We start from the raw sequence: 26,037 nt of genomic DNA, 5'->3' as shown, positions 1-26,037 counted from the left end.
TTTGGACAATAAGAAGGTTAATATCACAAACATATATATGTGTGTATATATATATGTGATTATATATGTACATAAATAATTGCTCTCTTGTCTTTCCAGCTTATGTAAAACAAAATTGCATAAAGAAATAGCTATAAAAATATATTGTTGAGATTGTAACATAAATATACAATAAATATAACAGTACCACATACAGGAGAAAAAGGGGAGTAAAGTTATGTAAGAGTAACATTTCTAGAAACAGCATAAAGGGGAAAATAATTACACAAATTAAAATGTCAGTGGAAAATATTCACTTAGTACCAAAGAACATAGTAAAGGTGGAATAAAGAATAAAAATACATGAGCCAAACATAAAACAAAATATAAAAGAGCAGATATAAATTCAAATATATCAATTCTAGCGCTAAATATGAAAGCATTAAACAAGTATCAAATAAAAAGGCAAGGACTGTCTACTAGATATTAAAACAACAGCAAAAACTGAAATATCTACCACAAACAATCTACAACAGTAGCTGAAATCCAAAGAAACAGGATAAAAGTAAGAGGATAAAAAACTTGCAAACAGGAAACATAAGAAAACTGGAGTGATGGTATAACAATTAGACAAAATATACATTTTTAAAAACTTTTATTTTAGGTTCAGGGGTACATATGCAGGTTTGTTACATTGGAAAATCGCCTGTCACATGAATTTTGTGTACCGATTGACGGTAGTTTTCAATTCTCACCCTCCTCCCAACCTCCATCCTCAAGTAGTACACAAAGTCTGTTTTCCCCTTCTTTGTGTCCATGTGTACTCTATGTTTAGCTCCTAGTTATAAATGAGAACATGTGATATTGATTTTCTGCTTCTGCATCAGTTTGCTTAGGATAATGGCTTCCAGGTACAATCAAGGTTGCTGCAAAGGCCATGATCACATTCTTTTTTGTGGCTATGTAGTATTCCATGGTGTATATGTACCACATTTTCTTTATCAAGTCTAGTGTGGATGGGTATTTAGGTTGATTTTGTGTGTTTGCTATGGTTAATAGTGACAGACACATGCATGTGTCATTATGGTAGAATAATTTATATTCCTTTGGCTATATACCCAATAATGGGATTGCTGGGTCAAATGGTAGTTGTATTTTAAATTCTTGGAGAAATACCAAACTGGTTTCCACAGTGGCTAACCTAATTTAAACTCCCACCAGCAGTGTATAAGTGTTCTGTTTTCTTTGTAACCCCAACAGCATTGGTTATTATTTGACTTTTTAGGAATAGCCATTCTGACTAGTATAAGATGGTATCTCATTGTGGTTTTGATTTACATTTCTCTAGTGATTAGTGATGTTGAGAATTTTTTTTCATATGCTTGTTGGCTGCATGAATGTCTTATTTTGAGAAATGTCTGTTCATATCCTTTGCCCATTTTTAAATATTAGACTTGTTAAATACGTAGTTTGAAAATATTTTTTCCCATTCTGTAGGTTGTATTTTTACTCTGTTAATAATTTTGCTGTACAGAAGCTCTTTAATTAGGTCTCATTTGTCAATTTTTGATTTTGTTGCAATTGCTTTTGGCATCTTCATCATGAAATCTTTGCCAGGGCTTATCTCCAGAATGCTATTTATTAGGTTATTTTCCAGGATTTTTAATTTTAGGCTTTACATTTTAATCTGTAAGGCATCTTGAGTTGATTTTTGTATGTTGTGTAAGGAAAGGGTCTAACTTCATTGTTTTTGCATATGGCTAGCCAATTATCCTAGCACTATCTGTTGAATAGGGAGTCCTTTCCCTATTGCTTGTTTTTGTCAATTTTGTCAAAGGTCAGAAAGTTGTAGATGTGTGGCTTTACTTCTGGACTTCTAGTCTGTTCCATTGGTCTATGTGTCTGTTTTTCTACCAGTACCAAGCTGTTTTCATTACTGTATTCTTTTAGTATATGGATAACTAGAAGTTGATGCCTCCAAGTTTGTTCCTTTTGGTTAGGATTGTCTTGGCTATTTGGGCTCTTTTTATCGTTCCATATGAATTTTAAAATAATATCTTTCTAATTCTGTGAAGAATGTCAGTGGTAGTGTGATAGGAATAGCATTGAATCTGGACATTGCTTTGGTCATTTTAACAGTGTTGATTCTTTCAATTCATGAGCATAGAATATTTTTCTATTTGTTTTTGTCATCCTTGATTTCCTTCACTAACGTTTTGTAATTCCCATTGTGGAGATCTTTCACCTCCCTGGTTAACTGTATTCCCAGGTGTTTTATTCCTTTGGAGGCTGTTGTGAATGGGATCACATTCCTGATTTGGCTCTCAGCTTAGACATTGTTGTTGTTGTTGTTGTTGTTGGGAATTTTATCTATAAGCCCCTGACTGGGGCTGCTGCATTTTCTTCAGAGATGCTCTACCCAGAGAGGAGGAATCTAAAGAGGCAGTCTGGCTACAGCAGCTTTGTGGTGTTGCTGTGAGCTCCGCCCAGTCTGAACTTCCTGGCAGCTTATTTTACACTGTGAGGGGAAAACAGCCTTCTCAAGCCTCAGTAATGGCAGACGCCCCTCCCCTCCACCAAGCTCAAGTGTCCCAGGTTGACTTCAAACTGCTGTGCTGGCAGTAAGAATTTCAAGCCAATGGATCTTAGCTTGCTGGGCTCTGTGGGAGTGGGATCCTCTGAGTGAGACCGCTTGTCTCCCTGGCATCAGCCCCCGTTCCAGGGGAGTAAACTGTTCTGTCTTGCTGGCATTCCAGGTGCCACTGGGGTATGAAAAAAAACAAAAACAAAAACAAACAAACAAAAAAAACCCAAAAAAACTCCTGCAGCTAGCTTGGTGTCTGCCCAAATGGCCACCCAGTTTTGTGTTTGAAACCTAGGGCTCTGGTGGCGTAGGCACCTGAGGGAATCTCCTGGTCTGTGGGTTGTGAATACCGTGGGGAAAGCGTAGTATCTGGTCCGGAATGCACCATCCCTCACGGCAAGCTCTGTCACGGCTTCCCTTGGCTAGGGGTGGGAGTTTTCTGACCCCCTGTGCTTCTTGGGTGAGGCGACACCCCACCCTGCTTTGGCTTGCCCTCCGTGGGCTGCACCCACTGTCTAACCAGTTCCAATGAGATGAATCGGGTACCTCAGTTGGGAATGCAGAAATCACCCACCTTCTACGTTGATCTCGCTGGAAGCTACAGACCAGAGCTGTTCCTATTCGGCCATCTTTGCCTGGGAATTCAAATTTGCGCTCTTTTAACCACCATGATATATGATACATGAGGAAGGCCACATGGTAAAGAATGTTAATACAGGAATCTAGCAGGAGTTCATTGGTCTTTGAAGGCATTGTCAACCTGTTAAGACAGGTCTGGAATACCTAACCTTGGGATTTTAATTGCATAAGATCAATTCTTACCTACTTAACCCACTGAAGCAGAACTTTTTGTTATTTACATTCAAATGTAATCTTTACGGACCCTTATTAAACTGATGGCACTTCTATAACCAGTTCTCTTCTTTTTATAAATTAATGTGCCTAACACAGTGTTGGCATTCAAGAGTATTAAAAATATCTGATATTGGATGTTTTCCGGGCATCATACACTATGTTACTCCCTGTACATATGTTGTTATCTCCCTATATGGCCACTGCAAAACTAAGAGGGAGGTAGGCACTGTATAGTTTTTAAGATTTAGAAAACTTCCATTCCATGACACTCAACCTGACCCAAGGCAAAGTTTTCATTCAGTATCCTATGCCTTTGAATCTCAGAGGCTTCTCCCTTTCTGAAGGAAGAACATCTAAGATAGTGTTTCCATTAAGTATTATTTTCCTTACTCCAAAGGAAATGATGAATTTAAACAGATAAAACAGCTCATACCAAATGTACCTGATACCACATGAGTTCTCAATGTATTTGAATTATAGCAATTTGTTAATTACCAATAGCTAAATCAGAAGCTACATCTCTAGGGATGTATATATTTCAAAAAAATTATCTGGTAATGATAATTCTTCCTTCTGAAAGCTGAATGAATGATGCTGACAAGTATTCCAGAATGTCAGGAAACATGTGGTGTGGGCAAGTTGGTTAGGAATCACAAATGATTTTCTACTGTCTATATGTAAATTTATCTCTAATCATAGAGTGTTTGTTTAATTGTTAAATTTGCTATTGTTTTCCAAATATTGGCATATTTTTCATATATTTTATTTGCCTATTAAAATTGAAAAATAATGCATGTATTTCCTATTTTAATCAAACCCTATAGGTCAATACTCATTTGATACTATCTCACTTAGTATTTTTCTGTTTTTGGAGTTTAACTTTAATAATTTATTTAATGCAATCACATTTTTACCTTAACTCTTATTTTGGATATTAACAAAAATAAATACAATTAAAATGTGGAAAATGTCTTATTTTCCCTCTACATTTTCTCTAGGCAGTGTTGAAGCGTACTCCTCACTGGAATGTGAAGTAACATGGCAGCTGGGCTTCAATTCTCCAGAAAAAGGAGAATTTATTCTTCATGTCTTTCAAGGCAAAGCATTGAAGCTAAAATGTGTTGCACATGTAATTATTTTCCTTGAACATGGTTTTTGTTTTGAGGGCTATGAATTGGTTGGGTATATCCTGGTGTGTATAGTTACCTATATCTAGAATTAACTCTGAAACGCAAGACTTTCATGCCAACAGTACTAGTTTTTTGTTAGAGCCTCTATAAATATGTAATATCATCATGGGAGCCATTGAAATGAAATTATTTTATTAAGAGACACAGAAAATGTTTTCAGAGATTGTACTTGACGGATTAAAAATGTGAGTAAAGGAAAAGCTGTAATATGCAATTTTAACCTTTTTCTGGTACAGTCCAGAGGGCCTTAACTTCATGACTCAATCACCAAGCATGATTTTACATGTGTACCAAATTTCCCACTCAATGTTCTTAGAAATATTAAATAAGCCAAATGCTCTTTTACTAAATCCCATCTATATTTCTAGGACATGATGATACTCTTACATATTTCAGCTGTGAAGGAGTTTTTAGCCTCAAGAGATGAGAAATTAATCTACTTTTACTAATTTTAGTGATGGCAAATGACAGAACTCAGTATGGTTTTTCATCTAAGCCTAAAATAAGCTGGGTCCTACTGCTTTTCATTATGTGTAAATTAGTTTTATTCTCTCAAAAACTTTCTATTGAAGTATAACATGCACATGTATATGTGTATGTGGAGAAACATGAAGTGATTAAATAAAATATTCATTTGTTTGTCATTCATTTATGAAGGCCTGATCTATTTACTCTTCTGTTAGTTTTGTTTGAAAATTCATTATTCCAATTACCTGGATAATATTCTTCAAATAGATGTAATTATAGAATATATTAAAACCTATGACAATAACAAATAATATTTCATAAGTGAAGACAATAGGGTCAAGAACACATAATGAGAAATTGGAAAATTTGGATTCTAGTTTCCCTTTGGCTACTGCTTGCTTTCCTGAAAAATCAAAGAGGTGGATGATACCAACATTTCCAAAAATCAGTCTATGTTGCACTAGTTCTGTGAGGTGCTTTGTGTGAGATGAGGAGGGGGAGTCCTTTCCTCATGTAATTCTGTGAATCTCCATTTTTTGATAAGCAAAGTGCTCATTATGAATATATTAATCCCCATGAGTAGACTTCTAGTAGAAGCATGCCTGAATAATTTCATTTGGCACCTTCTTCTCCATACTTAGGTGAGCCTTCAACTCTCCTTTTGCACAGCACATGCTAACACCTTGTATATAGTTGTGTAGATGCTGTCTAAGATCGCTTTCAGTTATTAATCTATACAATTCTTAGTCCTGGATCTACTTTCTTAATAGAATTATCTTGCTCCTCTTGCCTTCCCTAGTTTGGGAGTATATTTTAAATATTCCATTCATTTTCCTTTCTCTTAAGCACTCCACAAAATCTGGTAACACTTTTTATTTTAAAAGTCAGTCTGAAGCTGAAAACAATTGTGTCATATCTTAAAGTGAAAAATGTATTTTTTATAGCTTCTTTACCTTCTCTTCTTTCCCCATGAGGAGAATTGACTTTACTTCCTTGTTCATAGTTAAGAGTTTTTTCAACTGTAAAGAGACCACACAAGATTGACACATTAAAAACTACATATGTTTGTTGAAATATATTTATACATGTTTCGTGGAGGTGGCGAATGTTATGTAATCATTGTATGACTTAGACAAAGTACTTAATCACCCTAAATTTTGATTTCTTCCACTGTAAAATGTGATAGTACCATCCATTCATTCATTTAACATTTATTTATTGAGCCCCTACACTGTACTAGGCCCCATATAGGCTCTGTGTATTTAAAGATGGATAACATAAGCATAGTCTAGCTTCCCTCTGAGCACTTTCTGGACTGGTAGACCATAGTGGAAATGTAAGTAAAATCATATATCTGGTTAATACTGGGTACACAATAATATTATTATTACTGTTATCCCCATTATTTATGATTACCATCAGTATCTAGATATTTTACCTAAAATATCTAAATATCTAAATTCTAAATATGTAAATATTTAATTATTATTACAGCCAAAATATCTAAATAAAATATCTCCTATGATGTTATTACCCCATCTTAACTAGATTATCACAGATTTAGTTGAAATTTTGGAAAATAAAATCATTATACCTTGGGTAGTTTTTCATCAAAACTAATATATATAATCCTGATTTGTGATTTATTATGCATGCTAGAACATACTAAATAAAGAATATAGAAGTATTATATTTTTATTTTATTTTCTTTTAGTAATTATATCTTTGGTTAATATATATTCAAAATTAGAATACTTTATTTTTGTGACCAAAACAATTAAAGTATTTTATTTACCATTAATTCAATTGTATTTTTTCTTTCCTCCTCTCGTTATTAGCTTGGTCGCACCAAAGTATTACTTTTGCAGCCAAGGATACTCTTTAGTAATTGCCCTCAAGGTTTAACAACTTGGAGGAAAGCCATTCTTCAAAATGTAGGACAAAACCATGCTTATTTCAAGGTAACATAGGATGTTGATAATTTCTTATTTGGATCAGATGACACAATCATAATACTATGAAGTTAATACTTTATTCTTCACTTTTGCTAATTTTTAGATACTTCACATGAAATTTATCTGAGTATAGTTCATCTAGTTTGTCCTGTTAATTTCTTGTAAGAACAATTTTTCTCACTACCTTCCTTAGCCTCTCTGTTTCTTCTCTTTTCCCTTTTATTCTTTCTGTTATTTGGTTTTATTGAAAAAAATAGATGTTTAAGTTTTAAAATATACATTATTAATGTTACACTTCATATTTAGTTATATGATTTTCCTTTTCATTTCACTCTGTAATCAGGGCCATTATGGTAGCACTTGGGACCTAGATCAAGACCATTCTGGAGAGAGTATGTTTATGGTTGTTGCTTCTGATTTAAATGGAAAGAGGAACAAAGTGGTGATTTTTTTTTTTAATTGAAAAATGTAGTAAGACCAGCTTCCCCTCCCAGTAATAGTAGTAGAGGTTAGCATTTGATGTTTTTCATTCAAGCTTTACATTAATGTGTCTTTTTCTGCCCAAATTAAATCTTCAGCAAAACTGAAAAATGAGGATGCTCTTTTCTACTCTACTGCTTTAGAATTAATTCTTACCTACATAGTCTCTTTGTTCCTTTAGTCCCAAAAATCTCTTGGCCATTTTCCCTTTAAATTATTCTAGCTTAAAGCATGGTAAATAGGTTTAAATTGGCCTATGAAAATCCATACAATAAATAATTGGTAAGTTACTTAGAACTTTTCTGAAGATCAAAATGATATCTTAGACATTAGTCTTTCTGTCAAGGAGATAAACAAGAGATTACTTCATCATCCTACCTCCTCAGTAACATTATTTTGAGATTTTGGATCAGGGAAAGACAAACTCTCAAAAGTAGTATGTAGAATGTTGTCATCTTCTCGAACAGAATATCATCTTTATAAATTTTGCTGTCTTGAAAGCACTCCAGATAATAAACTTCAGCATCCTATTTGAATTGGAAGTTGTCACTACTGAAGATTCTGTTTTCTTGGATAGGGTTGCAATTTCTTGTTTTAGTCCAACTATTTGTACCTTTGGTATTTTCAAACACTACTACAAAATCATTTTATGACCTGTGCCTGGAAATCTTCCCTCTAGGTAGTGGCGTGGAGGCTTTCCTATGAAAGCTTTGAAACTATATTCTTAAAGAATAATGTAGCTTTTCTACAAATTTTCAATTACAGGTTTGTACTCAGAGTCTTTTGCCTACCATTAATATTATTCCATCGCAAGGAATAGTTCCATTTGGGGGAATAACTGCTCTCAATATCTCCTGTAAACCCACTGTGGCAGAAAAGTTTGATACAAGAGCAAAGGTATGTCCATACATAAGAGTTTTTGCACCTTACATATGTCTATGTGGGTTTGTTGGTTGTTTAAGTTATCTATAATGGTAGGTATAATGCTACAAAATGGAGTATACATGTTTATTATTAGAAAACTTGTTTTAATTCTTTCTTCTATTGGAATGGTATTTAAAGTTACAACATTAAAGAGCATTTTCAAATGTATATTTTTTTAGAAATTAAGTTAGCTTTAAAGAAGTAGAGTTTTTGGAGATTAAAAAAAGCCACTTACCTTTATCATCTAATGAAAAATTGAATAGCAGAACTTGGAGAGGATTTGCAGAAAATATTTTTGATGAAGTTGGTAATGGAAATTTCTACTAAGTTGAAATGGATACCTTCCATCAATATGAGGCACTTTCTTATGAAATTGCAATGATATTTGTCATTTCTGAGTTTTGATGAACCCTAGATAGCCACAGAGAAGAGGGTTGCTTTTTTCAAAGCATTAGTTAGGTAGATTAGGAAAAAATAATCAATTTTGCAATGCTAATTCTAAATTGTCTTAATAATGTGAATTATGTGTAATTTCTATATGATTTTAACATCTATATTTTAGAGCACACATAAAATGTTTTACTGCTTTATGTTCTGGGAATTATGTAAATGAAAAATATTACCCTGATATTAGGCACTTCTCTAAGTGATAAATAAAATACGTAAGACCCGTATGTGTAAAATTTAACTGTAAAACTCAAAGACTAGCGTGTTCTTGGTCAATCTTATGATCAACTGTTTGTATTTACTCACATTAAAAATAATATATATACTGTTTTCAGATCAAAATGAATAACTTTAAGTATATCTTACATTTTTTCCCTGAATAGACCATAACAATACATGAGTAAATAATAGGTAACTTAATATAGTAAAAACTGATTTCCCCAACCCTTGAACAAATCACTTAAGAATGATATCTTATTTTCATAAATAAATGTGTTGAAAATGTTTATAAATTATATATTGTGATATATTATCTCAGACTTGGGTAGAATACTTTTAAAACACAATATTCTGGGAAAAATAAAAAAAATGGCCACCAAAAATATAGGTTTTACTAAACTTAATTTCACTATATTTTAGAGGATTATGCTGTTTTTTTTCTAATCTTATGTTTATTAACATTGTAGTATAATGAGACTCATTTATTCATTCATTCAACATTCACATTATGCACCAATCTCTTGTAAATGTTAAGGATGCAATGATGAACAAGATAACCAGGGTCTTTGATGTCAAAGAGTTTACAATCTGGTGGGGAATATAAACAACTCAATAAATAATTAAAATATACTATAATAAGTATTGTGATGAAGAAATATAGCAGGCTAAGGAGTACACAAGAGAGATACACAACCTAGTCTAAATTATCAGAGACAGCTCCCTAGGGGAAGGTATATCTAAAAGATACCTGAAGTTAAGAATAAGCCAGATTAAAAGGATGGTAGTGGGGTGTAGGGGAGAGGAGGAAAGGTTATTCAAGGCTAGCACGTGTTAAGGCTTGTGTGAGAGAGATAACTGTAATGCAGACATAGGAAACTTAAAGATTAACATGACTAGATTATACTACCAATGGATGATAGTGGAAAAAATGTGCTTATATGACCCATGTAACTTTTAGGTCATACAGGGCCTTATCAACATTAAGAAACCCAAGCTTCATTTTAAGAGGTAGAAGTTTTAACTATGGGGATTTCACAATGAGATTTGCATTTTTTAGAGATCACTTTGGTGATAGAGCAGTAAGCTGGGACCAGAAAGATGGAATGCAGAGTTATTAGTCTGGTGAAGAAGTCCAGGCAAGAGAAACTGGTGAGAAACTGATAAATACATGGGGATTGGTGATTGAAAAGCGGTCCCATGTAAATAAGATGGATAAGTCAAGAGTGAGGCAGATGTTGGCAACATTTAGAGAGAAAGAGATCAGAGTGTGAGTGACACCTATTAGAGGAAAATGTTTGCTTGAGTTGGAGGCATCTTTTTTATCTTCATGTAGAGATGTCTAGTGAAGAGGCAGCCACACATATATGCTGGTCTGAAGGCTGATGATTCATCATAGAGATGAAAGAGAATTTTTCTACTGTCTCTCTATGGGTCCAGATGTGTGTAAGTGAACCAAATATATAATTGAGAAGCTGGAATGATAAAAGTTGAAAGAATTGAATAAAGGAAAATATAGAGGAGAAAGGTGAATTGGGGTTGATTGGGAGAATATTACACATCACAGACTTGAAAGTCTTTTCAATATGTGACATCCAGGAACTATGTCTCTGACTATGAGTGAGAAAGCAAGGGAGAGAGGGAGTTGTAAAAATGAGACAGATGAATGAATTTATGGTTTCAGAGTTGTGCATTTATGAGGAGTGATGTTGTCCAGGGTGTGGTTTAAGTCTCTAGAGATGAAAATATCAAGAGACCAATGGTCTAGGGTGGTGAATAAGCTATGACAGCCAGGAGTTTTGGATGAATAAGGAATGATTGGGAGGTGAGTAAAAGGCAGCCACAGGGAGTTGAGACTTGTGTATGGGGTTTATTAATGAAGAACATGTCAATTTGTAATTTCCTCTGAATCATTAAGTTATGCTTCTTTTGATTTTAGTCAAATATGTTTTTTATGTATTATATACTCTGAATAAAATGTGGCAATTATATAGCATTATGAATACAGAAACTTTAATAAGGCTATCTAGCTGGCGTATTGATTTTCCCAGTAACTCTGAAAAATGGTATTTTGTGGTTTCTTTGTGTATAAACAGTATCAATGATTCTGTGGAAGAGTGAAATACACTCACTTTGCTTTCTTAGATATAACATACATTTATATTTAAATCTAGACTTTGACTCATTCCTGTGCTAATACAGACAGGGCTTCCAGGGAATTATATTTTTACACTTCTGAGACTGTGCTTAAGCAACTGTATGCTCAGATACTCTATAGTTCTTATTTTGTAGGAATTATACAACTAAATTCTTAATTTGCTATCTTAATTTTCTTGGAAGTAAAATGTTCAGGCAGCCCTTAGTTTAGCTGCTGCTGCTTTGAAGTTTGTGATCTCATGAAAAAGAAAATACTTGGCCTCTGCAAGAGTCAGTTTCCTCAGTTTAAAATTACGAATATTAACAGTCGTTATCTAATAGAATATTGAGATTAAAAAGGATTTCACTGTACTTAACCCATATACACAGCAATTTTTAGCTGCTGTCATTACTATTATGGTTGTTGTGCACATTCGCATCTTTCCAGGGGATGATATATACTGCAACCATTCTCCTGTTGTTTGTTTTTGAAAAATTTTGAATAATGCTTTGAAATTAGATAAATAAAAATTGTACTGCAAGGAGTGGCAATAAAGTTTAGTCACATAGGTAGAACTCTGCATTGAAATTCACAAACCATCAGCTAATCACATTTATGGTAGTTCTAAGGGGTTAAACAGTCACTTTTCTTGGGAGTATCAATTCTGCAAAACAAGAAATGTGATGACAATTACCAGAAAATCTTGTACATTTATAATGTTACTATTATTTAAATGAAAAAAAGTTATATAAATGCCAGGTAATACTTCAGCAACTTATGATTATATTTTAATGTGGTTTCTACAAAGTTTTGTATTTCTCCTAAATAAGGTTGCTATTCGTCATGCGAATGTTATAGACCTTAGGATTGGTGGATCTGCTGAAATTGCTGATGTAGAAATCGATCCTGTGAGTATGTTACTTATTTGTGTGATGAAACTCTGAGTGTGGTGATTTTTATGTTACGTGTTTCTAGTTAGCCCATTTATGTTTAAAAATATTTTCCAATGTCTAATTTTTAAAAATTACTATATATAAAGTTAAAAATTAATAAAAATTAATATATGTAATAAATGTAAGTGATGAAACAGAATATTGAATGAAGGTTTAAGAATTTCCCACTGCATGTAAGGATCAGAACACTATCAGTACCATTAAAATCATCTTCATTATGATCCTGTCCCTTATAAGAAATAACCACTTGCCTAAAATGATAACACATAAATATGAATATAATGCTTTCATTGTTGGTTATTTAGTTTGCTTGTTTTTGAGCTTTATAACAAAGATGCACTATTTGTAGCCTTTGGTGAGTTATTTTTACTTAAATATTGTGTTTCCAACATTCACCTAAATTGTGTGTAATGGTATGTTAATCATTGTCATACTGCATAATAGTTATTTGTGTAGACGTACTATAGTTTACATGATCATTCAGTTGTTCATCCCAATAGGTGTTTCTGTTTTTTTTTTTTCCCAAACACACAAACTGTAGCTGTGAACATTTATATGCTTATCTTCTGAGGTACACGTACAAGAAGTTCTCTAGGAATGGAGTTATTGAGACACAGAGTTATGAGTGTGTTTGACTTCACAAGACTATTCCTAAAATTTCCTCTCTAATTACCATTGCTCCAAATTCTATTATTCTACAAGTTATATTGTCAGATTTAATTTTGCCAATCTGTTGAGTATAAAATGATACCTCACTGTGGTATTGATTTGCATTTTCTGAACTAGAGTCACATTTATGTTTGAATTATTGTATGCACCCTGAAAAAATTTTGTTCTAGAATTGATGGAGTGCACACACACACACAAACACATACACCACTTTTTTGTTGTTGTTCTGGCCAGCCCTTTAGTGTTTAGATCTGGACTTACCTATTCAAAGAAACTTTCCTTGATTCTTCAAAGTAAGACCTCCCCGTTGTTACATTTATAAGGTATTACAGATATCTTATGCCCTGGGAAGATCACCATCAGAGCAGTTGTCATATTATTTTGGGGTTATTTGTACTTTTGTTTTTTTCTCCCACTACTACTGTTAACACCTACTACCATATTGGTGTGGAGCTAAATTGAGAAGAAACTGATGATAAAGAGGTCAGCTGGTTGCCTCAGATGGGGGGCTCACTGCTAGTCTGCATTTAAATGGCATCACCAAAATTCCAGTGTATAGCTTTAACTTATACTTTTATAACCTTTCTTTATCCAATGGTGAAGGCATAAGTCCAGGTAGACTAACACATACTAAGTTAGCTTGTCCAAGGCTGTGGTGATTCCTGGAGATGAAACTCTGTAGTATCCAGAGTTTTTTTTTACATTACTATGGCATCCTTCCTTGAAAAATATTAGATAATATTGAGTCTTTTATCACTTTCTTTTCTCATTCTGAAGTCATTTTGGGCATGCTTTGCATGTTATGGTACAACTGAATAATTTATAGGACTTTAATATATTTTATCAATATTCCCTTATTTTATAGATTTTAGGCATAGCTGACTTTAAAAAATAATATTCACACATCACTAGATATTTTTAACCATACACTTATTAACTATACACTAATGGCTAAGGTGTTGACTATGTGTCTTAATAACAACTAGGACATTTTACTCAAATGAGCACATATACAATGCTCATTTGCATATATGCTTATTTGAATGGGATAAGAAGAGTGATTATTTTTACATATATAAAACATCAAACTTTTGTTTTCCATTTTGGATTTTAGAAATTTTATATATACAACTGCGTTGACATTTTAAATGAACAAATGGTAGCCAGTCTACCTTCATATGGTATTCTCCTCAATATTAGGATGCTGTTGTCTCAATCTCCTTTAAATGTTGTATGTAATTATTTCACTAAGAAACTCCATGGTATTTTAGTAACTCTACTACAAGGAGGAATTCTAAAGAGTTTTGTGGTATAAGCATGTGCCTTGTGTATGAGCTACAGCTCAGATACACTTAATAACATTCCTTGTTTATGTAAGGTAGATGTTGGTTAGGTGCTAGGGATACAAAAATGAATCACGCTAAGGTGCAGTAGAAGAGACAGATAAGTAAATAAATACATAAATAAATTATGTGATATCATAATGTAAGTAAATATAAGAAACAGAATTGGTCCTGAGCACAGCATGATTAATTGTGGTTTATCCAACTAGGGTTTGAAGGATGTGTAATATTTTATTAGGCAATTGCAAGTTATAGAAAGGCTTTCCTGACAGGAGGGGCACCAAAAGGGCGAAGACACAGAAGGGTGAAGCATCAAGTATTGGTTGGAAATGCCAAGTCATACAGCTTGCTGCAATATTAAGTGATAGGGTGAGAGTGGGGCTAGTTGAAGCTGGAACATGAGGAAGCAGAAGGCCATGGTGAGCTTTACGAGCCCTGCTAATGAGCTTGGACATGGTCCTGTAGATCGTGAGAAACTATCAAATTTTAAAACAAGAAGTGATACGGTCAAATTCTTACTTGGTTTAAATATGGCTTCATTATGAAGGGGAGAGTTTGAGAAAAGTGAAAATCTAGAAACTAAATGAAAAGTGATGATTTACTAATTTCATACAGTTACAATATGGACAAGAGGTGAAGAAAAGGGAAGAATTAATAAGATTTATTAACTTATTGCATGTAGGAGGCATCTAGGAGGTAGGGGAGAGGAAGGAAAATGTGACTAATTTTTATAGTGTTCTGCTCTGCAGTTAATAATTTCCTTGATAAACATAACGTTGCAAGTTTTAGTTTATGTTTTCATAAACTATTATTCTATTTTCTAATAATTTTTATTTTTAAATTTTAGGATGTATTTAATTTCAGTGGCGCCTATATTGGTGGTACCCAGATTATTCCATTTGTAATAAAAAACAAAGGTATAACACGTGCCAGAGTGGAGTTTAATCTAAAAGACTTTCCAGATTTTTCAATGGATCTTAAAGACAAATCAGGTATATATTTTGTATATAATGGTATTATTGTAAAAGGAAAATAGTTTTAAATTGCCCTGTGGTATAATTTCTAAAACTAATTCAATCAAGGGAAGTTATTCTTAAATGCTTTTTAATGACCACTGCATGTTTTTCTTACACTCTGTAACTCATCATGGTTTTATTTGTGGAAATACATCATTATTAATATCAAAACACTTGGGTAATACATGAAATGTAACCCTTCTTATTAGTGGGTTAAATATGGTAAGTTAAGTCTGTTATATACAAGTATATGCCTTAAATGAATATAAAATTATGAATCATTTGTTTTAATTGCTCAATAATTTTAGATAAATGTCTTTGGGGAGCTATCTCTATGTATTTACTCATGTATTAGATATCTTTATGTTAAATTAGATTTAAACAAAATATGCATTTTTATAAGTGCATTTTATCTGTTTACTCCATGGGTTGTCAAAATAAGACCTATGAACCAAATATGACCCAATACCTGTTTTTATAGATAAGGTTTTATTAGAACACACACAGACCCATTTGTTTGTATAATGCTTATGGCTGCTTTTATGCTATACTGGCGGAGTTGAATAGCTATGATAGGAACCATATGTCTCACAAAGCTTAAAATATTTACTATCTGGATTCTTACAGAAAGTTTCCTAATCATTGGTTTAGTCATTTGTTATTCATTAAATATTTGTTGAATCCCAGTTACAGGCAAGATCGTAGCATTTGAGTCCATAAAAATAAGTAAGACATCTTACATATCCTCAAAAAGTGAACAGTAAGTCTATCAATGAGGTAATAGATATGCATTTGTATTATTTATGGACTTTGAGGCATCAGAGGAGATCTGACTCTTTCCTGATCAACTTTCACTGGAAGGGGAGTCTCCGAGCTGTTACTGGGACCTCAGATTTAGTTAATTACTTGACCTTGTGCTTTATTCCTATTTATATTCATCTGAGTATGATTATAACATGCTTCTTGAACTTTGGAGTTTTTTAAATGAGTTTACTGTCACTGTTTTGCCGATTGTATATTTGTTCCATGTATAGATATCAGTTTTGCTAATTAGAATCTTGGTATTTAGAACAATTCTTTACCGAACATCTTCACATAGCCCTGCACAAATATTTTAGAAATTGATTTTTGATTGTTATGAATATATGTACTTTTTCACCTCTTATAGAAGAATTTAAAGACCCTGCAGTTCCTTATATATATTCTTTGGAATTAGAGGAAAACACATCTCTGGAATGTGGCATAACATTTTCTCCCAAACAAGTAAGTTCAGTTTTCTATTCCTCATATTACTGCAATTATGGATATTCCTAACCAATAACCTATTAAAGATCACCCAAGATCTATCTGTAGAGGGTTTTTCTTTCTGACTTGTAAGCATACCTGGGTATACCTTAATTCAGTAAAACGATTCTTGGAGTTTGGCTCATGCTGCAGAGTGCCTCAAGAAAAGCAGAGGGCATGTACAGGGGACCTATGATTGTGTGGTCTTTGTTATACTATCTAGAAAATTCAAGATATTACACATTTTGAAGGAGAGGAAAGTTATATTCCAGGCAGTTGGTGCTTTGTACTTATATTTGAGTGGTGTATGCTCTGTGAACGACTACCTGAAATTATCAAAGACATATTGTGAAGATTTAAGAGGACTTGCTATGATATTGGCGCCTTTTATTTTGTACCCCTAGATGTTTAGTGATTTAAAAACAAGAGCAAACAAACAGACAAAAAACCTATTCTGAAATGTGCCCAGAAGGAAGGGAGACCACTGGTCAGGTTTCAGGAGCCAACTCTGGTAGGCTTTTGCTTCATAGATTCTCTAACAGAAGTGCCCAAGGAGAGAGCTTCTCTCTACGCGTGATATGAAAGTGCATATTGCCCTGTAATCCCAGCACTTTGGGAGGCCGAGGCCGGCAGATCACCTGAGGTCAGGAGTTTGAGACCAGCCTGGCCAACATGGTAAAACCCCATCTCTACTAAAAGTACAAAAATTAGTCAGGTGTGATGGCGGGCACCTGTAATCCCAGCTACTCAGGAGGCTGAGGCAGGAGAATCGCTTGAACCCGGGAGGCGGAGGTTGCAATGAGCTGAGTATCACGCCATTGCACTCCAGCCTAGGTGACAAGATGAGATTTCATCTCAAAAACCAACCAACCAACCAAACAAACAAAAAACTGCATATTGGTGTACCCTTCCAAGCAAGAATCAAACTTCTATATGGCAATCAGAGTATAAGATTCTTATGTCCAAACTTTTTTTTAATACTCCAACATAGCTAGATTGATTCTACTCAATAGGTATAGATTAAAATTAAGAGAAAGTAACTAATAGCACGATAAAATTATATTGAATGCTACTAAATACTATGTTTAATAGTCTAATTTTTGGTAATGTTATTTTTACTGAGATTAAATTTGATTTCAGGAACAATGTAAGCTGTTATTTGGCTTTCAGGTGCAAAAATAAAGTTTGAGGATGAGTTTGAGTATTAGAAATTGATAAAGATTAATTTTGCTATTTTGAAGTTCAGATAAGATAGATAAGATAATGTTGAATAGAAAAACATCTTTGTCTTGTTCCTGAAAGCATATATCTTACACCTTTAAATATAAGGTGAGCAACATTTATCTTTTTTAAAAAATTTCCTTTATTAGGTTGAGGAAGTTTCGTTTTATAGTTTATTGAGTATTTTGATTTTGAAAGACCTGGATTTTGTTAATTTTATTATCCACTTTGATGGTCATGTTTTTGTCCTTTATTCTATTAATATAGTGTATTATATTGATTGATTTTTAATGTTAAACCAACCTTGCATTGTAGAATAAATCTCACTAGATCATAAGATATAATTCTTTTTATATATTGCTGAATTCAATTCTCTAGTATTTCAATGAAGGCTTTTGCATCTATACTTGTAAGGAACATTGGTCTATAGTTAGTTAGCCTTATTGTTCTTTTTTTTCTGATACCTTTTTTTTTTTTAATATCAGGCTAATATTGGCTTCTTAGAATGAATTATAGAGTGGTGTCTCCACTTCTATTTTAGCAGAATTTGTGAAGGACTGAATTAATTATTTAAATTGGTGTCAGATTTCGTCATTGAAGTCATCTAGTCCTCAGCATTTAAAAAAAAATATTAATTTAAACTAGGTGTTGAAGGAACATACCTCAAAATAATAAGAGCCGTCTATGACAAACCCACAGCCAACATCACACTGAATGGGCAAAAGCTGGAAGTGTGCCTTGACAACCAGCAAAGTCAAGGTTGCTTTCTCTCACTGCTCCTATTCAACTTAGTATTGTAAGTCCTGGCCAGAGCAACCAGGCAAGAGAGAAAAATAAAGGGCATCTAAATAGGAAGTCAAATTTTCCCTGTTTTCAGATGACATGATTCTATATATAGAAAATCCCATAGTCTCAGTCCAAAAGCTCCTTAAGGTGATAAACAACTTTAGCAAAGCTGCAGGATGCAAAATCGGTGGACAAATCACTAGCATTCCTTTTTTTTTTTTCCTTTGGATATGGAGTCTCGCACTGTCGCCCAGGCTGGAGTGCAGTGGCACGATCTCGGCTCACTGCAAGCTCTGCCTCCAGGGTTCACGCCATTCTCCTGCCTCAGCCTCCCTAGTAGCTAGGACTACAGGCTGCTGCCACCATGCCTGGCTAATTTTTTGTATTTTTAGTAGAGATGGGGGGATTTCACTGTGTTAGCCAGGATGGTCTCAATCTCCTGACCTCGTGATCTGCCTGCCTCTGCCTCCCAAAGTGCTGGGATTGCAAGCTTTTTTTTTTGTTAGATGGAGTCTCACTCTGTTGCCCAGGTTGGAGTGCAGTGGTGCGATCTCAGCTCACTGCAACCTCCGTCTCCCAATTCAAGTGATTCTCCTGCTTCAGCCTCCCAAGTAGCTGGGAGTACAGGTGTGTGCCACCACACCTGGCTAATTTTTGTATATTTTTTAGTAGAGATAGGGTTTTGCCATGTTAGCCAGGCTGGTCTCGAACTCCTGACCTCAGGTAATCCACCACCATGGCCTCCCAATATGCTGGGATTACAGGTGTGAACCACTACAACAGGCCAAAAACCACTACAATTTTTATATACCAACAACCAAGCCAAGAGCCAAATCAGGAATGCAATTTCATTCACAATTGCTACAGAAAGAATAAAATACCTAAGAATATAACTAACCAGGGAGGTATATTCCTTCCCAAAAGAAGGGAAATGTGTATTCATGTCCATACAAAGACTTTTGTGTGAATGCTTATAGCAGCATTATTCACAATAGCTTAAAAGTAGAAACAACCCAAATGTCCATCACCTGATAAATGGATGAACACAATGTGGTATATCCATACACTAGAATATTATTTGACGGTATAAAGGAACAAATTGCTGATATGTCCTGCTAGATGAATAAACCACAAAAATGTTATTTTGAGTGAATGCAACTAGATACAAGAGCGTACATTTTGTATGATTCCATTATGTGAAATTTCCAGAAGAGACAATCTATAGAGTAGATCAGTGGTTACCTGAGTTAGGCAAATTGGCATGAAGAAGCTCTTGGGGGTGATGGAAACATTCTAAAACTTAATTATGGTGATGATTACACAATTCTATAAATTTACTAAAAACCATTGAATTGTACCCTTTTGGCGAAATATATCTCAATATAGCTGTTAGAAGTGTAAAAAAATTATTAATGTAATCTGTTTGCTGTTATACATCTGTATTTATAAAATGTTCTGTTTCTTCTTGAGAAATTTCATCTAAGTTACCTAATATATTGACATACATGTGTTGATAGTGTTATTCTTTTTTATTTCTGTAAGGTAGGTAATAATTTAGTTCCTTCTTTCATTCCCGATTTTATAAAATTGAGCCATCTCTCTTTTTATCTTGGTCAGCATATCTAAAGGTTTGTCTGTTTTGATGATATTTTCAAGATCCAACTTTGGTATTTCTGATTTGCTGTATTATTTTTGATTCTTTATTTCATTCATTTACACTTTATACCTTATTTTCTATTTTTTTCTGTTTAATTTGATCTTCTTATTTTTAAGTGTGGAATGTTAGGGCACTGATTTGAGATATTTCACTTGTTAAATATAGGTTTTACAGCTACATACTTTCCTCTAAATACTGTTTTACATTTACCCCAAAAGTTTTGATATGTTTTATTTTCATTTTTACTCTTCAAAATGTTTTGCAATTTCTCACATAATTTATTTTTCACCTATTAGTTATTTGGTGTGTCTTGTTTAATTTCCACATATTTGTACATTTACCTAGTTTGTTTCTCTTATTGATTTCTAATATAATTCCCTTATAGTTAGAGAACACACTTAGGTCATTTAAATCACTTTAAATTTATTGCAGCTTGTTTCATGACACTCTATGTAGGTTATTTAACTATGTTGCAGTAAGTCTAAAACAACTAATGATTACATCTGGATGTGTATGTGTATGTGTGTTTGCACATGTGTGCAATGGTGAAATGAAGGGAATGCTCATTATTTTAAAAATAAACTTGGTAAGATTAGTTTTTCAAACATGTATTCTTATTATTCTGATTTTTAAAAACCCTTTAAATAAAAAGAAACTAAGTAAGTCTTTTCTCACAAGTTAATATTCTGATAAATTAAGGTATGTCATTCACCTATATAATGTTTATATCTCACATGTACATAGAAGTATGCAGACATACACACACACACACAGAGACACACACACACGCGCGCACACACTCTTTCAACAAGAAGAAACCTAAGTGTTATGCAGTAATTTATAGGTTTTTTGAAATTTTGTTAAGGCCAAGTTTATACACTTTTCTAATAAGTCTATATTGTGATTTTATATTTTCATATAATTGAAATGTATATAAAACATTTTTCTTAAGGATCATTGAAAATTAGAAAAATCTATAATGCAATTTAAGTAGCTTACATGACTTTTTTGGAGAATGTATTATATATAATATATTTAGACAATAGTTCACAAACACTGTCAGCAATTTAAAAAGTTCTAAGTATTTCTTAATGTTTAGGATTCTAGAAATTGATTATAAAATGAAAATGAATTATAGGTATTTAAACTTCTGTGGAGTGCACACTTTGCTTAGATTCTGAATCATTCTATGTTAACTGGGTATTTTAAAAGATTTACTGACTGTATTGGAGTGTAATTCACTTCAACAATGAGAAGAACATATAAACTCCTGCAGAGACAACACACCCTTTGAGAATTTGTTCTTTAAATCTGTGCCAGTAAGGCAGATTGATTATCTGGTTTCCAGTCATTTCAAATGTCCTCCACTATATTTATTGCTAGGTGTAAGTTGTCTGTCTTTGTGCATGTGTCAAAATGTAAATAGCAAATTGATGCTCTTTTGGTTGACCTATGTAGCAGGAAAATGTGAAATCAACAATACATGATTGATTTATTGTTAGTTGTAAACCTTCCTTTCCTACACTGTACCAAGTTTGAGCCCAACCTGAAGTGCTAGTCGTCAATTGCAGTTGTATTTGGCATCTTCAAATGGATTTGTTTATTTTCTTTAAGTCACTCAAGCTCCTCCTTTTCTTGTGGGCTACTAATGTGTCTGTCTATAGAATGTACTTCCTATATGGTAGTCACTACCTGCATGTGGCTATTTGAATTAAAGCTTAAATTTATTAAAATTAAGCTCAACAGAAATGTTGTTTCTTTATGACAATACCTACATTTCACGTTCTGTAGATTCACACGTGGCTATTGTACAATGCAGAGCATTTTCTTCATGACAGAAAGTTTCACTGGACAGCACTACTATAGATCTTTCCCTATTATTACTCTTATTTTTCCTGCTGCTGTAACCCAAGTTCTGCCCTGAAGCACAGGCTGGTTCATCTTCAGTGGCTTAGTTACTCTGCAGCTCTTTGCAACTCTCATCTTTGTTGCTCTGTATTTTCCCTGCAGTTTTTGAACGTGAGGGAGAATTGTTCATGCTTTTTATTTTTCCTACTAGCCTTTACCTGCGATTTAAGGATATGCAGGACCTTGGGTAAACCTTTCATAACGGTTATTCTAGATTTACAATCATTCTTACAGGAATCTAAGAAGAATTCCTTACGGATTAAAGGAAAGGACATTTGAATGACACCTACTCCTTTTCAATTCATAAACATCACTGTCTACCAACACTGGACTGGGTACTGAAATCTGACTTCATTAGAATGTCCTTTTCAATTTGAGGTATTCCTGTCTTTGAATGACATCTGGGAAATCACTTAAAATAGCACACATCACAAAACGTTCAAAGTTTTCCTTCCTCATTGAATACCTCAGTGATTTTATAATGATAGGGCTCGTCTTTTCTTTCAAGGTGTCACTTAGTTTCTGTGTAAAAGATAAGTCTGTATTCTTGCAGTTTTTTTGAAGGGAGAAGATTTCCATGGGCGAAGGAATCATGGAACCTTCTAATTTGGCATTCTGTGTAATTATAGACCCACTCTGGATAAAAACATATTTTATGCAAATTGTGTGTGAAGATGTCAGTTAAGGGAAGACAAGTCCAGTATGGCTTTTCACCTATACATACTTGATAATCAGAGAAGGCAGGGATTAACCCTTAGCCTTGTGAATTCACCACACAGTTTCAGAAAAATTGTATGTTTCAGGAGGGAGAAACACTTCATACTTATAAGACAGTTAAGGGCTGAGATGAGTACATTGAATTATCTCGATAATTACCAACAGTCATTATCATTGACAGTCACCAACAATCATCAACAAAGACAGCATCAGACATTTTAAAATAAAGCCATCAGTGTGGTCCTGTGTTAAACCATCCATAACTTCAGCTTTCCACTCCTATCATCCCTAACTTTCGGACCCAGCACTAGACTCAAAGACAGACAGTGCAGACTCAAGCCCCAGTAACTGTCGACTCAATTCATCATGACTCAGATTCCTCTTTATTTCAGTCATTCTCCAAAATTGGAGCATCCTGTGAATAGCTTCTCTTCTCTGTCAGCTCTGATTCTCCTCACACTTAGCTTCCCTTCCCTTTTTCTCTGCCCTCTAGAATCCCCACACTTCTGTAAGTCCTCTGTATTTTTCTGGGCTTCCTTTTTCTTCATGATTTCTTCTTATTGGGAACATGGCTATCTCCACAGCATCGTTTTTTAAAATAGCATTTCCTATGAATCTTGCTGTGGGTCTAGAAGTGATCCTTTCTGGAGGCCTTGTTCCCTGGGGTGATTTTTCTAGAGGGTCCTTATCTGTTAAAAATGCCTGCTTCTGGCTAGGTGTGATGGCTTACTCCTGTAATCCTAGCACTTTGGGAGGTTGAGGTGGGCAGATTACCTGAGGTCAGGAGTTAGAGACTAGCCTGGCCAACATGGTGAAACCCTATCTCTACTCAAAATACAAAAAATAGCTGGGCATGGTGACGCTCACCTGTAATCTTAGCTACTAGGGAGTCTGAGGCAGGAGAATTGCTTGAACCCAGGAGAAGGAGACTGCAGTGAGCTGAGATCACACCACTGCACTCCAGCCTGAGTGACAGAGTGAGACTCTGTCTCGAAAAAATTAATAAATAAAATAAATAATTTAAAAAAGCCTGCTTTTTTGAACTTTGAACTTTTATTGTGTGAGTTTGCCAGTTCCCCTCTTGTGAAATCTCTGGTGAGTGGTCTCTTGTGAATAGTCATCTTCAGACATGCTCCTGGTCACTGCCAACCAGACTCATAGTATATCCGGCACCCTACTCATCTCATTTTCTGAGTGATTTCAGTATCCACATGGAGGTTTATCCAGAACCCTGACCTCGCACTTCCTTTTTCTTCACATTTCTATTGATGTGGAAGAAACTAAGTGACACATTGAAAGAAAAGACGATTCCCATCATTATAATTTTCTGGTTCTTCACATTTCCAGTTCCCTCAGCTTCTGTTAAAAACTAATCTCCATCCAGCAATCAGATGAAGATGGCAGTTTGAGAAACATACTCTTCGGCAGTGTTTGACTTTAAAATATGAGTCCATATTATTAATACATAAAAAAGCCTTAAAAATAAAATAATAGCCTAAAATAATAGTACTATTATAATATGTATGATATTAATACTCAAATTAAGAAAAAAAGCAGATGAACCAGAAGTGGAAAAACAGAAATGAGACACAAAATATAACTAGCTGCTGCTGATTAAATACTAAGATTCCAGGGAAATAAGATCAAAGATTTTATTGTTTTTACTTTAGCTATGAAATATCAAAACAGGTTGTATTTGAACCTGAAATACTACATCTTTATGTAATTTATTCCTTGATGTCTGCATGCTAGTGCCACTGCAGAAATAGATTATCATGGGAATGAGTTGCTTGCTGTTTTGACAAAAGAGTTGAAACCTCCAGGAAAATAACATATGAGCAGTATTTTATGCTTCTATAATTTGGTTATAAGAATAGACTGTACATAAGATTCTATGACAGAAAGTAGAATTGGCAGTGGTATGGCCAGTTAAAGTTAAATAAAAATAGAAACCCAAGTGTTTTGCCTATTAGGGCAATATGAATGACTAGAGCTGAACATATGCACTTAATAATATTCAGCTCCTCATTTTATTTAAAACTGTTAGATTGTCAGCACCGAGTTTATGAGTATAGCACAGCACTAGATATATGTACCTCTGAACCCGTCAGTGCTTATTGTCATGATCTTGGAGGTTTTGGCATGTGAGAAGTACTATTATTCTTCCTTTTCACATTTAAAATATTCACATTCTTGCCTGTTTTCTACCTCCCACCTCTAGAAGCTTACTAAGGTACCATGAAGTAACAGGGTTGACCATCTTAATATTTTTTAAACCTAGATAATTAAGGTTTTGGTAAAAAAAATAAACACAAAGTTTAAAGCATGTCATTAGAAAAAATGAATTTTTATTTTAAATTATTTGTAATGTAACTTGAAATGCAATAAGAATTTTCTCATACATATGTAAATATTTTAGCATTGATATTACTCCGTAGCGTTTTCAGCTTTAGTATAGAGCAATTTTATTTTTATCAATTTAAATTTCTAATAAATTATGTAATTTATAATTTTATTTTCAAAATTGAGATTTGAATCTAAAGAGATAATAATGGTATTCTCTTTGAATTAACCCTTTTTTATATGGTTGATAGTAATGTCTATAATCTCATTTTTTATTTTAGCTGTTCATGTCTCCTCTCATTTGTTTACTGTCAGACTATTTAAAGTTTTGTAATTTTTTTTTTTTTTTCTTTTTGAGACAGAGTCTTGCTCTGTTGCCTAGGCTGGAGTGCAGTGGCACGATCTTGGCTCACTCAAGCTCTGCCTCCTGGGTTCACGCCATTCTCCCTCCTCAGCCTCCCGAGTATCTGGGACTACAGGCGCATGCCACCACACCTGGCTAATTTTTTTTGTATTTTTAGTAGAGACGGGGTTTCACCGTGTTAACCAGGATGGTCTCGATCTCCTGACCTTGTGATCCGCCTGTCTTGGCCTCCCAAAGTGTTTTGTCATTTTAAACATATTTTTAAACAACCAACTTTTTGTTTTATTGATTGTTATGATTTCTCTGTTGATATTCTCATTTTATGTATACATTATTTTCATGATATTCTTTTGTTCTTTTCTATGATTTCCTTTAGTTCTATGAACATATTTAAGACAGTGGCTTTAAAGTCTTTTTCTAATAAGTCCTATGGCTGGACTTTCTTCATAATCTTTGTTTTCTTTTGCTTTTGGTTATTGAAAACTGGACATTTGAATATTATAATATGGTAACTCTGTATATCAGATTATCCGCCTTTCCC

General features: G+C 33.9%; 1 protein-coding gene across 1 annotated transcript in view; it reads left to right on the top strand.

Annotated features, from left to right (window-relative positions):
• The window catches only part of CFAP47 (cilia and flagella associated protein 47), a 480,485-nt gene that overhangs the window by 58,451 nt on the left and 395,997 nt on the right, over positions 1-26,037 (top strand). The window contains 6 exon segments of the mRNA XM_033201412.1: positions 4,417-4,547; positions 6,915-7,037; positions 8,277-8,408; positions 12,066-12,143; positions 15,048-15,192; positions 16,385-16,479. Of these exon segments, the coding sequence (XP_033057303.1) occupies positions 4,417-4,547; positions 6,915-7,037; positions 8,277-8,408; positions 12,066-12,143; positions 15,048-15,192; positions 16,385-16,479 (704 nt within the window).

The sequence above is a fragment of the Trachypithecus francoisi genome, unplaced genomic scaffold (assembly GCF_009764315.1).
Source record: "Trachypithecus francoisi isolate TF-2019V2 unplaced genomic scaffold, Tfra_2.0 Lachesis_group6, whole genome shotgun sequence".
Taxonomy (NCBI): domain Eukaryota; kingdom Metazoa; phylum Chordata; class Mammalia; order Primates; family Cercopithecidae; genus Trachypithecus; species Trachypithecus francoisi.
The sequence above is the reverse complement of the archived record's forward strand: the minus strand, read 5'-3'. Positions and strand labels throughout refer to the sequence as shown.